Source organism: Macrotis lagotis, chromosome 8, assembly GCF_037893015.1.
Source record: "Macrotis lagotis isolate mMagLag1 chromosome 8, bilby.v1.9.chrom.fasta, whole genome shotgun sequence".
NCBI classification, from domain to species: domain Eukaryota; kingdom Metazoa; phylum Chordata; class Mammalia; order Peramelemorphia; family Peramelidae; genus Macrotis; species Macrotis lagotis.
In genome coordinates this window covers 100,833,101-100,848,852 of record NC_133665.1, presented here as the reverse complement: position 1 = coordinate 100,848,852, position 15,752 = coordinate 100,833,101, and the positions used below count along the sequence as shown (strand labels likewise).

Genomic DNA, 15,752 nt, shown 5'->3' with positions numbered 1-15,752 from the left:
TTATATGTGTGAATATATCACAATATACATCTATTTAGATATCTTTGTAAACTGGAAAGCATTATATGAATGCTAGTTATTATCGATATAACCTTATTTATTCTGCATATATATCTATCTATCTATATCTATCTATCTATCTATCTATCTATCTATCTATCTATCTATCTATCTATCCATATATGTATACATATATATATGTACTTACTCTTCCCCCAGTTTGGGACTCACTTTGTCTCAAAAATGACTGAGTAGACAAGAGACTTTCAGAAAACCCAAGAAGGACCTTGGTGTTAACTAGCTTGACCACCAGGAGGCAGGTGCGGCCCATGGATGTAATAGGGCCCCAGCCCCTGGTTTGGAGACAGCCTGTCCTTTGCCTTCTCCTCCAGGGGATGGCGATTAGCTCTTGTGAGAATCCGTTTCTGGAGGGGTGGGGAAGGTGATGGTCCTCCCTTCCCCTCCCCTGGTGTCTGGTATCCCAGAACACTCAACTTGGAGTCGGGACACCTGAACAGCACGTGCCTCTTGTACCTACTGGATGGATACTGGTTGTGTGTCCTTGGGCAAATTTTTCTCATTTCTGAACCTTATTAACCCTCTCTGTAAAATAGGGATGAGGATAATAATACTTGGTTACCTGCTTCCAAGGAAAGTTATGAGGAAAACTCTTTGTAAACTTTCCTTAAAGTCTTATATAAATGTGAGTTATTATTAGGGGAGAAGAATTAGGACTGGGAGGTGTGATTATAATAATAATAATGATGATGATAATGATAATAATAATTATTATTATTATTACCCCTGTTGCTATTGTTAAGATCATAATTCCAGCTCACACCCTCTGAACCAATGTCCTTTCCAAACTTCTTTGAGGGTGGGTGGTCCTGTTCCTCTTCTCTGAAGGGTCTGTCCCCTCTTTCTATCATAAGGGGTGTTGTAGAATCATCCAAACCCCTGGTGTCCCCTGCTTAGCCCCATCCTCAGACTTATTTCTCCTCTCCTTGACTCTCAACCCAAAGGTTATTCTTTTGTCTCCTACCATTGGGTCTCTGGCTGGTCTTTTCCTTGTGGGGAGATTGACCCTATATTTGAGAGGTGGGAAATAAAGAAGATGACATAGGCACAGGTCTGTGTCAAGCTCTGAGGGTGGGGTCCAGTGTCTTGGAGAAACAGCCAATGGATTGAAAGAGAAACATCTGGCCCAAACTTTCTCTTTCTCTGCCTTTTCTCAAGTTGGTACCCCTCACCCCCACCCAACCTTCTGTATCAGGATGCTGAGGACTTAGGTGTCTGGAGGAAGCTTCAGGTATAAGCTCCCATCATCAGGGAGCCCCTGATCCCAGGGAGCTGGCCCTAAATCAATGATTTAGAGCTTTGGGGGATCTTCAAGACCTACTGAATTCCCTTAATTGACAAATGAGATAAACTGAAAATCAGAGAGGTTAGTGGTTCTATCAACCAAGGTTGGAAAGCATGTAAATAGCAAATCAGGACTTCCCTGATTTACAGAAGGAAGGGTGTTTAGATCACAGAGTCTAGGGGTCCTTAATCTGGGAGTCTGGGAACTTTTAAAAAATAATATTTTGATAACTTAATTGCTATATAATTAGTCTCCTTTAAAAGCACAGTTCTGAGAAACTGACTGCAAAGGGGTCTCTGACCCATGACATGCCTGCTCTAGGACCATTCCTTCATTTTCTGGTCTTTCCAAGAGGCAAAAGGACTGTCTCCTAGCTTCAGGGAGCCCATCTCTGGGGGTGGGTGGGTGGGGTGGATCAGAGAAATATAAGTGGATGACGTCATTGGCCATTCCAGAGGACCAAGGTTCACAACAGAACTATATTACAGAGACTCCTGACAAAGGTCTTCAACTTTCCCATGTTGCGTTGACCTTGGCAGCAGAATCGTAGGGGTCTCTAAGGGGACCCCTACTATTTTTGTATGTATGTCCATGCTATATGCTGGAATGGGTGAGGCACAGTCTTAGGAAATATGACGGGTCAATAAACACATCAGTTTGCAGCCCTAATACCACCCTGTCACCCCATTTAGGATCATAGAATTTTAGGGTGACAAGGGACCTTAGAACAAAAAATGTCAATACCGGAAGCAACCTGAGAACTCAGAACATAGAATTTCAGAGTTAGAAGTAAACTTAGAGTCATCTAATTGAATTCCCTCTTTTTTCGGAGGAGGAACTGAGTCCCAGATCATATAACCAGTCTTGAGATCCCTTCTAGGGAAATGTGGTATAGTGAGGGAAGGCATTGAGAGTCATAAACTTGCCAATAAATCGAGATTCTGTCACTGAGGCTATGTATAGCCTTTTTTTGTCTCTTTGGGTCTCAGTTTCCCTATCTGTAAACTGAGGAGGTTGGATTAGTTGATTTCAAAAGTCCCTTCCCATTTTTCTGGGGTCTGTAACCTGTGTGTTGGAGCCAGGATCCTAGGATGCTGGCAAACAACTGGCACGAGAAACTAGCTAGCAAGAATAAGAATTGAGAGAAACTACCGACTTAAGGGAAGACTCTCTCCAATCCCCCCCAACAGAAGAGGAAACTACTTTTCTTACCTTGTATCCAGACCTCTAACATCCTGTCCCCTACATTTAGCAAGATGTCAGCTTCTTGGGGAGGAATTATTTCTTTTTTTCTTTTTTTTATCTATGGTGCTTAGTTCTTAGTAAGCTAGAAAAAGCTGAATTGAAGGGAATTGAATTAAATTGAGGACCCTGCACCAGGCCTCCTCCCACACATCCCTCAAATTGACTTTGCTATCTAAAGATGACTTAAGGATAGCCCTGGGCTATCTGTGTTTACCCCTGATGGCAGGACGGGCAGTTATGGCTCAGATATCACACCAAGAGTTGACTCATAGAAGCTCAGGCGGAGAGTGGGAATGGGGTTATGTAGGGGAGGGGGTGAGTGAATGGGGAGTCATATACCTGGGATTAACTGATGAAGGGACCCTGGGTCCTAATATTTCTCTGCCTTGCCTCCTCCTCTGTGGCTCTCTCAGCCCTCTCTCCCTTCTCTTGTCTCTTACAGCCCAGCACAGCGCCCCCAAAACCCAAACCTCCCCCCCTCACCAAGGAGACCGTCGTCTTCTGGGACATGCGCTTGTGGCACGTGGTTGGCATATTTTCCCTCTTTGTCCTGTCTATCAGTAAGTAGTGTTCCCCAATCTTTCTTCCTACCATGCCCTAGCTCCTTCCCTAACACCGCATCCCCCACCCTCTCCTTCCCCCCTCTTCCCTGATTCTTCCCACCCTATCTCCCCTATCTTGCTTCCCATATTCACTATCTAAACTCTTACTTTTTCTTTCCCAACTCCCCCCCCCCACACTCCTACTTTTCTATTCACCTTCTACAATATAGCTCAGAATAGAGGATGGTTAATTGCATTTGGTCTCAGAGAATCTGGGTTCAAATATCAGCTATTTGACCAAGGGCAATTTCTTATCCTTTCTTGGCCTCAGTTTCTTCATCTGTAAAAATGAGATGGTTGGGCTAGATGGATTCTAAGTTTCCTTCAAACTCCAAATCCATGGTCCTATGATTCTCAACTTGGGTTCAAAGTTAGTCAAGATATCAACCATCACATTGTGACATCATCAATTCACTTTGAAAAAGAGGTACTTTGTACTACATAACCATTCAATGTACCAGGCTTAGACACCCAGAGGTAGAGGGGTTGCTATCAGATCTCAGGGATGGAATAGGGGGCAGGCTGATGGAGGGCAAGGCTTGAAGGGAGGCTCCACCAGAGTCTGGAGACCTAAGGAACCTCTTAGTTCATTGGGCTGCCTGCTCCAAATGGCACCTGGGTGACTGAGGAGAAGGTCATATTTGTGGTGGGCAGGCAACCTGTGGCAGGCGTTCAGACTGGGGCTGAAAAGTTATGGTAAATGCTAGTCGCAGACCAAGCAAGGGAGGAATTCTGGTAAGTACTAGTTGACTAACCACAGGAGGCCCCTAGTTGTTTCTGGCACCTTCTGGTGCTCAAAATGTCCCTGTTTGGGGTCTGCGGGATGGAGGAAACTGGCAATGGGGGTGGTGGGAGGGATTCTACCCAGTGACTAGAGTCCTCTTTGCCAGGGAAGGTTGCCTCAGGGTAATTACTATAATTATGGGGCCTGATGTTGGGAAGGGATTCCTGTCATTCTGTCCCCAGAATGCCCACTGGATGATTTTCTGCCCCCCCTTGCCCCCCTTCCCCTTACTGGTCCATTTAAAGGGCCACCACCCAGATAAGAAAAAGAGTAAACTGGGTAGGTCAAGATGGAAATCCTTCTGCAGGTTCTCCAACCATAGGTTAGATGTGGTTCCCAACTGTATTTTATCTAATACCATATTCCTCCAATGACTCACATTGAGTCCTGAATAAAATTGGGCAGGTCCAAGGTACCTGGCCCCTGAGTCTACCTGTCATCCACTGTAGCTCAGATGATCCGATCGTCATGGACCTGATGGCCTCTAAGCTCTATGTTTAAATCTGATTCTTCTTGTCTTCATCCTTGATGTCATGGAGTTTTTGTTGCTTATAAACTGGTCTCTCTCCATGAGAATCCTGTGAAATCATTAACTAGAACAAGGGTTCAGATGAAGAAACAGGTCCAGAGAGGCATGAAATGACCAGTTGAATTTCATACAGTGTATCGAACCCTAGGCTCCTGATTCCTAGTTCAACCTTCATTCCTTCCACAATACCACAGGAACCTCTGTTCCAGTGGTTTCTCTCGGCCTTTGGAAGGCTGTTTTTTCTTGGGATTGGCATGTCATTCTCTCTCTAATTCTGCTTGGCTAGGGCTCATGAGAAAGTGAACCTGGATTATCTAAGGCAGGGAGTCAATGGGGTGGGATGGAGGGAGAAGGCTGCCCCAGTGATAGATCTGGTGTGGGGAGGAGAACCAGTTCAGAAAGCCCCTTTTTGACATCAATAATGACTCATTTAACTTAAATAAACATTCTAATAGCTTTTTTTTTAAAAAAAAAAAACCAAGTATTTTCAAGTCATTTAGCTCTAAATAGATCTATGCTAATGGTAGGATAAATATTGTCATTTCAATTTTGAAGCTGGGGAAACTGAGGCCCCAGTGAGGGGGAGGGACTTGTTCAGGGTGATAGTAAAAGAGCATATATTTGAACCCAGGACTTTCCACTTTAATCACAGCCCATTCCCTATCTCTATCAGATATCACACCAAGAGTTGTCCCATGGAAGCTCAGGTGGAGAGTGGGAACAGGGTTATATGAGTCTTTCTCATTTCATACTATATTACAGACCAGTAGGTATGGGGACTAGATGTGATACACATAATTGCAGATACACATAATCCTTCTCCCAATACCGATCAGACCCTAGGATCCTGAGAAGTTATGTATCCTGCCCAGGATCATGTGTCCAGTAAGTGTGGATGGAGGGACCTGAACCTAGGTCTTCTTCACACCAAGGCTGGCTCTCTCTTCATTCATGTTGGAAGTGTAAGACATTCATAAACTCATTATAATGTGGAATATTAGAGCTGTGTAGAAATTTAAAGATTCATCTAATTGGAGCCTCAGTTTTTGCATCTATTACTATTATTATCATTTTTATAATCATTATTATAAGAGAAGCAACCGTGTGCCCGGATAGAGGGCAGACCTGGGTTCAAGACTTGCCTGTGATACATGCTGCCATTTTCTTTTTTTTTTAAGGTTTTTTTTTTGCAAGGAAAATGGGGTTAAGTGGCTTGCCCAAGGCCACACAGCTAGGTAATTATGAAGTGTCTGATGCCGGATTTGAATTCAGGTACTCCTGACTCCAGGGCTGGCGCTTTATCCACTGCGCCACCTAGCCACCCCCTACACTGCCCATTTTCAAGTGAAGAAATGTGGCCTAGAGAGATGAGGGGGCATCCAAGACCATACTATGAGTATGGCAAGCTTGGAAATGAATCTTAGTCTTCTAACCCTTGGTCCAATCCTTTTTTTTTTCTCTCCTTCTTGAAAATCTCTGTTTGGTAGCTCTCCATGGCTCAGGGAAAATGGAATCCCCACCAAAGAAAAGGAAGAGTTCAGGGATGGAAGGTTCAGGATACATAGAGAAACACAGAGAAAAGGGAGATAGCAGGATTTTGTCTTCATAGGATGAGGAAGTCAGGGCCTTTGGTATTCTAAGTGCTACTGTTTTACATTAACCCAGCACCTGGGGACTGTATTATACACCAAGCTGCCCAATGGGATATCCCTGCAGAATATAGAGTCAGCAGGCAGGATACCCCACAGTCCTTCCTTACAGCTTTATTGGGAACCATGCACTGTGTTGTCACTGGTCCTCTCTTCATTTGAGGTCAATGTTCCCTTGGTTCAGACATTTAATTCAGGTTCCATCATCTACACGAGAGCTTTCCTGAACCTAAACCCCCTGATGGCTATTGCTGCATATTTTATGTATAGGAGGCCCCATAGTAAAATGTGTGGAAAATTGGCCTTACAATCAGGAAGACCAATTCAAACTCCAGCTCTTAAGAGATATCTGTGACCCTGGGCAAATCACATCATTATTCTGAGGTTCAGTTTTCACTTCTATTGTTATCATTATAATAATTATTATATAAAAGACAACAGTGTACTATAGAGGGTAGAGAGCAGATCTGGATTCCAGGTTCATCTGTGATACACATAATCTGAGTGACCCCTGGGCTTAATTTAACTCCCAGTCCCACCCTGAGCAATGGAGCCTCATCAGACCCCATCAGACCTGGGCTAGTCATTTAAGCCTCAGTTCTACCTTGAATAATAGCACCTCAATTCCACTGGAGTACTCCTGCTGGGGACCCAGGTTCCTATCAGTCCAGTCTTTGGGTTGCTAAATGGTGCTGCTCTGTTTTGGTAGATGGAACTTCCTTAGTAGGAATTCCCTACACTAAAGAAGTCCATTTCTTATCTACTTTTATTTGTACCCGTCTCCCTTGATGGAATATAAGCTCTCCAAGGGCAGGGACTCATTCTATTTTTGTCTGTATTTCTAGCTCCTAGTAGAATGTCTAGAATATATTAGCCCCTCGTTGACTTGTCCTTAGTTTTTAAAGAGGACCAGGAACATCATAGGGTGATGTCTTGACTACTGTGTGAATTGGATTTAAGTTAAGCAGAGTGGTACAAACTCTGATCCCCCTCACCTTTAAGTTGAGGAAACTACAGCTCATGAAGATAATGTGACACACAACTATTTAGCATCAAGGCTAGACCCCAGGCCTGTGGCTTCATATTTCTGAAGTCTTTAGTTCTGCTCTACTACCTCCTACTGAGTCTGGGGAGAGATATATTGGGGTCATCCAAGACCAAACATCAGACCCTTGGAGATGACCCAAACAGTAAGAAAACTCCACAAGGGCAGATAAATTGCAGTGGGGGGTCAGTGAGTGACCCCTCTGCACTCTGAACTAAAGAAATCTGGGTAGCAGAGATCCTGGGGTGCTAGGAGGATGAAGTCACTGGGTGGTTCCTCCTGGGGTGGGAGATGGCCCCATCCAGATGTGTAAGGCAAGGAAGGGAGCCAGGACCACATTTCCATCTGCCTCCCATGTGTCCCCCCTTGGCACCAGATCCTTGGCTATTCTCTCAGACGGTACCTTTGCATTAACTCTAGCCCCCTCCCTGGACCCCTTCCTAAATCCTCCTCCCCAACTTCCCCTCTTCCCAGGGGAAGAGAGTAGAGTTGACAGGCTGGGAGGGGATCCTGGATTGCAGTTTTTTTCCATTTCTCCCTTGATGATGGGCTTCATTCAAATGTATTTCACAACATTGTACTTAGTATTAGAGTCTTTCTCCACATTAAATCATTTCAGGCCCCAGTTGCCCCTCTTCAGGATCTCAATGGGCCCCAAAGAAGGAGAAAGAGGATCACATCTCTGCTTTTTCTATCCTCTGTGCGCAACATGCTCTTCCCAGAGAAAGCCTGGCACTCTAATAGCCTACTGCTTCCATGGTAATGATGATGATGATGATGATGATGATGATAATAATAATAATAATTAATAATAGCTTACATTTGTATAGAACTTAAAGGCTTACACAAGGCTTTCCTAAGGAATCCCTGGAGGAGAAGAGTGAAACTATTATTATTCTCATTTTATAAGTGAGGACCAGAGGCTAAGGAACCCACCCTAGAGCAGACAGATGGAAAATGTCAGAGCTAGGATTCCACCCTTGGATCCAACCATTATAGAATCAAAGAATCACAAATTTGGAGAATTGGAAGGGACCTTGGTAGCCCCCCAGCTCAACCCATATATGAAAGAAATCCTGTTATAACATACCCAACTCATTGTTATCCAACCACTTCTTGCAAGCCTCCAAATACAGGGAGTTCACTCCTGATCAAGGCAGCTCACCCCTTTTCCTGCTCACACCGTTCTCTTATTTGAAAGTTTTCCTTGACATTGAACCTAAAGTTTCTGTTTTGTAGTCAAACAGAACAAATCTAATTCTTCTTCCCTCTTTCCTTGATACCACACTGCCTCATAAGATGTGTGACTTTCCCAAGAGCTCACAGTTGGTTTTAAGGGGGCTGTTTATGGACTGAATATTTCAGGGCTAGAAGCAACCCCAAGAGGTATTACTTCTAGATAGCTGGATGGTGCAGTGGATAGAGCATAGGGTCTAGAGTTAGGAAGATGTGAATTCAAATTTGATTCTAATACTTACTAGCTGTGTGACCCTGAGCAAATCTCTAAACATCTTTATGTCTCAGTTTCCCCCACTGTAAAATTGTATAATAATAGCATTCACCTCCCAGGAGTGATGAGATAATATTTGTAATAACAATAATAATAATTAGCACAAAATCTGGCACACCCTACCCAACTCTGTCCTGCTCTGCCCCCAGTTCTGAATCATCCTCTCAACACAGTGAAGTATTTGATTCTCCACTTATATTTCCTAACCCTGCCCAGGGTCTAAAGCTAAGATGCTTGGGTAGAATCTCAGAATGGCAAGGCTGGCTTCAAACCCAAATTTCCCATCTCCAACCAAGGACGGTGGTCTTAGCACTAATGATGCCGAGCTATGCATGCTTATGTGTCACCCATTGGACCTATTATCAAATGAATGAATGAAAAAGCTTACTATCAAGCACTACTAGGGGTAGACATATAAAAGTGAAACTAGTTCCTGCCCCAGGGAGCTTACATTCTAATAGGAGGAGACAGCACATATAGGAGAATAATGGCCAGAGAACCATATTGTGAGAAGTAATTTATTTGGACCCCTATATTCTACACCAATCAGTTTGATAGTCTACATGAATCTTATAGGGATGAATAGGTTCTGAGAGTGGGTGGACCTCAAACTTTAATGTAATGGTCACTACTTGTTTAGCAAGTTATGAGGCTCATTTAGGCAACCACAAGAATGCTGACAAGGATATCTCCATCCTGTTTTGCTTAAATTCCAAATCTTAAAGCAGCATGGGTAGGATGCCTTGATGCTTTGGAAAGTCTCCCAATTTATTTTTGTAACTCTAGACTGTTTTCTCTTGTCCAATATGAGCAGGTGACCATCTTATGGCCATCTTATGATCACTTAGTCAGTGGAGATGCCCTATGCTTCACACAAACTATAACCCCACCCTACTGATATGTCATTTTTGTCCCTCAAGAGCAATGTCTATCAACCAATGAAATTCTGTATTTTGCCATACCTCTTTTGTATATAAGGTCCTGGATAATGGGAGCATCACAGATCGTGAGGAAGATCTGAAGTTCACATCTTTATTGGAGACTATGGATCAACTTTAATAAGGTGCTGTTGGCTGGGAGCTCTGCCACAGTCTCTTTTATTGTAGGTTAAACAATTTTAATCCCAGTAGACTGACAACTAACAGAGCTGGCTTAATTATGGTTCTAGAACTAAAAATGGGGAGTGAGGGGAGTGGCATGGAGAAGACAAAGGGGTGACGAACTTGAGTTGAAGTTTGACTATCACTTATTAGCTATGTGATTTTCCTCTTTTTGGCTTCAGTTTTTCTATCTAGAAAAATGAAATAGATGATCTCTAAAGATACCTTCCAAGGGCAGCCAGGTGGCACCGGCCCTGGAGTCAGGAGTACCTGGGTTCAAATCCGGTCTCAGACACTTAATAATTACCTAGCTGTGTGGCCTTGGGCAAGCCACTTAAGCCCATTTGCCTTGCAAAAACCAAAAAAAAAAAAAGACACCTTTCAGCCTCGAATTCTGTTTTCTAAGGTCCTTTCTAGCTCTAGGTCCCTCTTAGCCCTGGCATTCTGGGATTTTTCAGTTTGCTTAGATATCACAGAATTGGGGGAAGGCAAATGGAGGATCAAATACTTTGCCTTTATCCTCAACCCTTCCTAAGCACTATTCCACTGACTCACTGTGATGAGTCTTATGCAGTCCTGGGGGGCAGTGAAGAAGGACATATAAGGTCACCTGTCAAAGGCTGCCTCTAGCCTTGATATTATCAGTTTATAATCATCGTCCCCAGGGGGTACAAAATCCTGCCTTTCATTCTTCTAAAAACTAATTCAAACACATCCCAGACAAATGTTTGTGAGGGAAAAAAACAGAGTAGGTTTGCACTTTCCTCCCCAGCCTGGCAACATCTGCATGAGACAGAGGCCAACATCTGCACAGGCTCCTTTGAAGCTCGTTGGCTCCCCAGGCTCAATGTGCAGTGGGTGTTGTCTCCTGCCTTCCCCTCTAGCACTGGAGGAATGAGGGTGGTCCTGAGACAGGGAACCTAGATGATGTTTTTAGATCAACAACAATGATGATGATGGTCAGTATTGATTAATAATAACTCACATTTATGTTTCATTAAATTTTTATTAAATGAGTCACCACAGTGGCCATTTCTATAGAGTTATAAAGTTTGCAGAATATTTTAACTTCAACACACTTGCAATTATTATGATTATTATCTGTTTTATAGGTGAGGAAACTGGCTCAGACAGGGTAAGGGACTTGCTCAGGGTCACCCAGATAATAAGTGGTTAGGGCTCAGATTTCCACAGCTGTCTTTTTCACATGATTCTACTAAAGACTAGGAGATTCCTTCCTCTGTAGCCCCCATAAGAATGGGAAACCCACTCTAGGTCAGCAGTGGTTGACCAAGGCAAATCCTTCAGTACTTGGGGAAACATGGTATCTCCTTCAGGTCAAGGAGAATGTATTTGGGGAAGAAAAATAGGAATGGGAGAAATCTAGTCTCCTGGACCTTTTCCCTTCTAAAGTGGGGGGTGTGGGGGGAGAAGTGTAAATTCTGGAGCATTTAACCCTATGGCTGGGTTGCTGGGGAATAAGTCTCATGATTTAGAAGTCATAATCACCTTATTTGAGTGGTGATAAAAATAGAATCCTCAAAGAAACCAAGAACTGAGGCCATACTGTAAACCAAACTGGGGGCCAGGTCAGAGCTCCTAGCTTCCTTTCCACCTTCCTCCCTCTCCACCTTCCCCAGAAACTCAAGAGGTCTACTAGTTTTTATTCATTCTGTCACATGAATTCTTGATGCTAATGATAATAACTTATACAGGTGGTACCTATACCTGTAAAACACTCTAGGTGACCAAAGTAACAGATTTTTCCATTGGTTCCCCCCCGCCCCCGCCAAACAGTCACTCTCCCAAACTGACCATGCCAATGAGCACACTAGAATTCCAGAGTTGAAAGAGTCTAGAACTTTAGAACAGAGAATACTAGAGCTAGGAGACAGAATTCTGGATAATCATATCTGTTAATGACATACTTATAGGAATACAAATACACTGTCATTTACTGCCGAAAGGATAAGGGTCCTTAATGGCCCTTAGGTATCCCTTAGGAAGGGGCAAATGCTCCTTAATTTCTGTGTGATTATCCTCTCTCTCTGAGTCATGAGCACTGAATTGGGACCACTATTAAATGTAGTTTCACATTGTAGATTCATCAGGAAAGTAGAGGTTTGCAGACTGTGATGGCCAGAGAGGTCAGGGGGTCCTTGCATTCCAAGGGCCTGGTCCACCTGGTTAAGCACCTGGTTATGAGTCTGTACCCTTAGATTGCTGCTCATCTCCCTGTAGTATCATGATATGTAGCCTGGCTCAGGAGACAGAGAGACGGGTTCACATCTCTGTTCTTTTACTAGCTTGGTGACCCTTGGAAAGTTATTTAATCTTAAATTTTCTCTTCTTTAAAAATCATGGGATTTGGATGAGATGAGCATTTCTCCAAGTGTGGTCCTTGGACCTCTGGGGATTTTTTTCAGAGAGTCCATGAGGTCAAAGCTATTTTTCACAATAATACTAAGACATTATTTGTCTACTAAAATATCCCTCCAACTATATATCTGTGTGAGGCCAAATTTTCTTCATATAATTTAACCAAAACAACATATCGCAACAGATTGAATGCAGAAACAGATATGGAAATCCATCTGTCTTCTATTAAGACAGACATTAAAGAGATTTGCAAAAATATGTAAACAATGCCCAGTCTTCTCACTATTTTTTTTTGTTTTGAAAAATATGGTTAGTTTTCATAAAATATTTTATTTATGTTAATACATAATGGGTTAGAATTTTATCAGTTTTGATTTCTAATGTGGTAAATATTAACATATTTAATATAAACAAAAGCTCTTTGGAGTCCTTAATGACTTTTTAAAGAATATCAAAGGGGGTGGCTAGGTGGCAGCTAGGTGGCAGCTAGGTGGCAGCTAGGTGGTGCAGTGGATAAAGCACTGGCCCTGGAGTCAGGAGTACCTGGGTTCAAATCCGGTCTCAGACACTTAATAATTACCTAGCTGTGTGGCCTTGGGCAAGCCACTTAACCCTGTTTACCTTGCAAAAAAAAACCCTAAAAAAAAAAAAAAAGAATATCAAAGGATCCTCAATAGTTTTTCAGAATGTCAAGGGATCTTGAGACCAAAGAGGTCTGAGAACTACTAGACAGGATAATCTTCAAGTCCTTGTTCCAAATCATATAATCCTTTAAGAAGTAGCAGGATTCTTAATGATTAATTCTGTTGCTGATTCCCCAAAATATACCTACCAATCTACTTAACACCCACACCCACACTGGAGGAGCCCACACCTCCAATGATTTAGCCCTAGAAACTTAAATTTCAGTATCTGGGTTTTAATAAGATCTGACTCTCCTAGCTCCCTCTCCTCCCCAGGGCTGGTTCTGTGGCCTGGGTCTGGGCCTGGACAGGCTGTACCGGATCTAGGACAACAAATTTCAGCCTTATTTGAGCCTGTGGGTTTTGGGGGCGGACAGTTACAGCTGGGAAAACAGGTGAGGGAGAGAGACTGGTGGGCAGGGGTGGGTGGGGGAGTGGTACTAAAATCACAAATGGCCAGCAGCTGTAACAAGACACAGAAGCTCCAGAAGTGACCCTCAGTAGGATGCCCAGGCTGAGTCATCTTCCAGGGCAAAACCTGGACAAGAGGCCTGTAGAGGGGAGAACTAATAAAGGAGGCACAATCCCAATTTTAGGGAGCCCCTAGTCTGAGGGGGCTGCCTTCAGATGACCTCTAGCCCAAGGGATAGTCAATCTCTGCCTTTGGGGGAAATTGGACACTGAGAAAAATAATATAATAAGGTAACCCAAGTTAAACTCTAACTTACCTCTTGGCGAAATCACAGGACTCAGGGACAGAAACTCTGAATTGTCCTAACCAGAGACACAAGTCCTTCTTTCACTTGATTGGGTTCTAGATTCACAGTGGTTCAACCCATTTTCATTACCTGGGTCTGGGATGAACCTGCCAAGTTCCTATGAAGTAAAAAACCTGGTTCCATCTCTAACCCTGGGCTCATGGCCTCTGGCCCTGCTCCAGCCCTGCTCCCATCTCATCTCTGATCCCATTCTCCTCCTTCCAGTCATCACTCTATGCTGTGTCTTCAACTGTCGAGTGCCCCGGACCCGAAAGGAGATTGAGGCCCGGTACCTGCAGAGGAGGGCCGCCAAGATGTACACAGACAAGTTGGAGACGGTGCCCCCGCTGACAGAGCTCACCGAGGTTCCTGGAGGTGAGGGAGGCTTTCCCTTCTTTCCCCAACTCCCTAAGCCCAGACTTCCCTTCTCCTGTATCCTCCCTCCATTCCAAGTTTCTTTGTCCCAGACTCCTCCACTCCAAAGTTCCATATCCCATTCCCACTAAATTCTTCTACAGTAAACCCCTTCATCACAAATTCCCATTAGGGTTGAGAACCCTGGAGGATAGGGAAGACCATGTGTTTGCACAGCTGCCCACAATCATTCTCTTGACGCTGCTGATTGTGGATTGGCATGGCAGAATGTTTGGACCCTGAGTGTCACATTGAAAGTGGTTTCTGAGAGAGGGAAGTTGGGGGTGGAGGGAGGGTCTGGGTGGAGAAGGGGAGAAGAGGGAGAGACCCAAAGAGCTCAGAATAATCATTGCAAAGAACAGGATCCAAATTCTCAGATGTGAATGGGAGGCTAGAGACATTCAAGAGTGACTGTTCAAGGCTGATCCTGCATTCAGAGTGAGGGAGTGAGAGGAACACAGATTTAGAGTTGGAAGGGACCTTAGAGGTCATCTTCTCCACCCCCCTTATTTTAGGGAAGAGGAAACTGAGTCTCAGAGAGTTGAAACGATTTGTCCATTAACATGCCACTAGTATGTATCAGTCAGTCATGATGGATTTTTGAGGTGAGGGAGAAAGGATCTGAACCCTAGGACCCCAAGACCATGAACCCTAGGACCAATCCCTACATCAGTATTTGGGGAGCTGTGAGAACAGATAGAGATGATTGGCTCTGAGACCTCTGTGGTGTCTGCAAAAGAAATGAGTAGTTCAGGGGAAAACCCATGGGTCAAGAGCTTCAGTATGTTTATAAATAGCAGCAAATGGTGCTAAGTTGGTGAGCTGGGTGGGTGACTTCATGCCAACTCTTTCAACTTTTCCATTCCAAAGTCTTACTTCCTAAACCCTTCACATCAGACTTTCCTGAGCCTCCTTGACCCTGGGGATTGGGGGCAGAACTACTGACCCCCCTTTATTACCACTAAGTTTTTCTGTTTCCTGGGATTTCCCCCAAACCTCTGCAGTGGTTTCTTCTCCCTTTGCTGACCTCTCTTCATTTTGTACTCTAGGCTCCTCTGGCAGGCTGTCCCCTCTCTTGGGCTACACCCAGTCCCAATCTCTTGGATCTCTACCTGTGCTGAAGGAAGAGGATGAGATGACCTCATAGGGCAGTTAGCAGCCTGTCTCCTCCGTCTCTCCTCTTCTCTTTGTCTACCTGTCTGTCTCTGTCTCTCTCTTTCCCCTCTTTCCTCCTCCTTTCCCAAATTCCAAGAAGACAACACTTCTTCTCTTGGGAATGAGCAGCCAGCTTTTCAGTGCCCAGCTTGTCCATCTCTCCCAAGACCCATCTTGGTTGGGAGAAGGGAGAGAATGGGAGAGAGACTGAATTGACGAGTTAAAAGAACAAGTCATACTAGGATCCTGAACTTGGTGTTCTAGGAAAAAAAAATTGATTAGTTGGGACCCATAGTAAGAATTGAGGTAGGTATCATTGAGGGTGACCAAATTTCTCTCCCACTTTGAGTTCAAATTCTGAATTTGGACTAGAAAATGGAACCAAAATGAAGTTACATCATCAAATTTTGGAATTGGAAGGGAAGCTGAGAGGTCATTGAATCACAAAGTCATAAATTTTAAAGGAAGGAACCTCAGAGGTCATCTGGTTCAGCTCCTTTGTTTTACAGATGGGGAAACTGAGGTCTAAGAGAGAT

General features: G+C 43.8%; 1 protein-coding gene across 1 annotated transcript in view; it reads left to right on the top strand.

Annotated features, from left to right (window-relative positions):
* TMIE (transmembrane inner ear) overlaps window positions 1–15,208 on the top strand; it is a 32,792-nt gene extending 17,584 nt beyond the window's left edge. The window contains exons 2-4 of the mRNA XM_074199023.1: window positions 3,051–3,168; window positions 13,873–14,022; window positions 15,111–15,208. Coding sequence (XP_074055124.1) covers window positions 3,051–3,168; window positions 13,873–14,022; window positions 15,111–15,208 — 366 coding nt within the window. The remainder of the gene's footprint in view (window positions 1–3,050; window positions 3,169–13,872; window positions 14,023–15,110) is intronic.
* The last annotated feature ends 544 nt before the right edge of the window (window positions 15,209–15,752 follow it).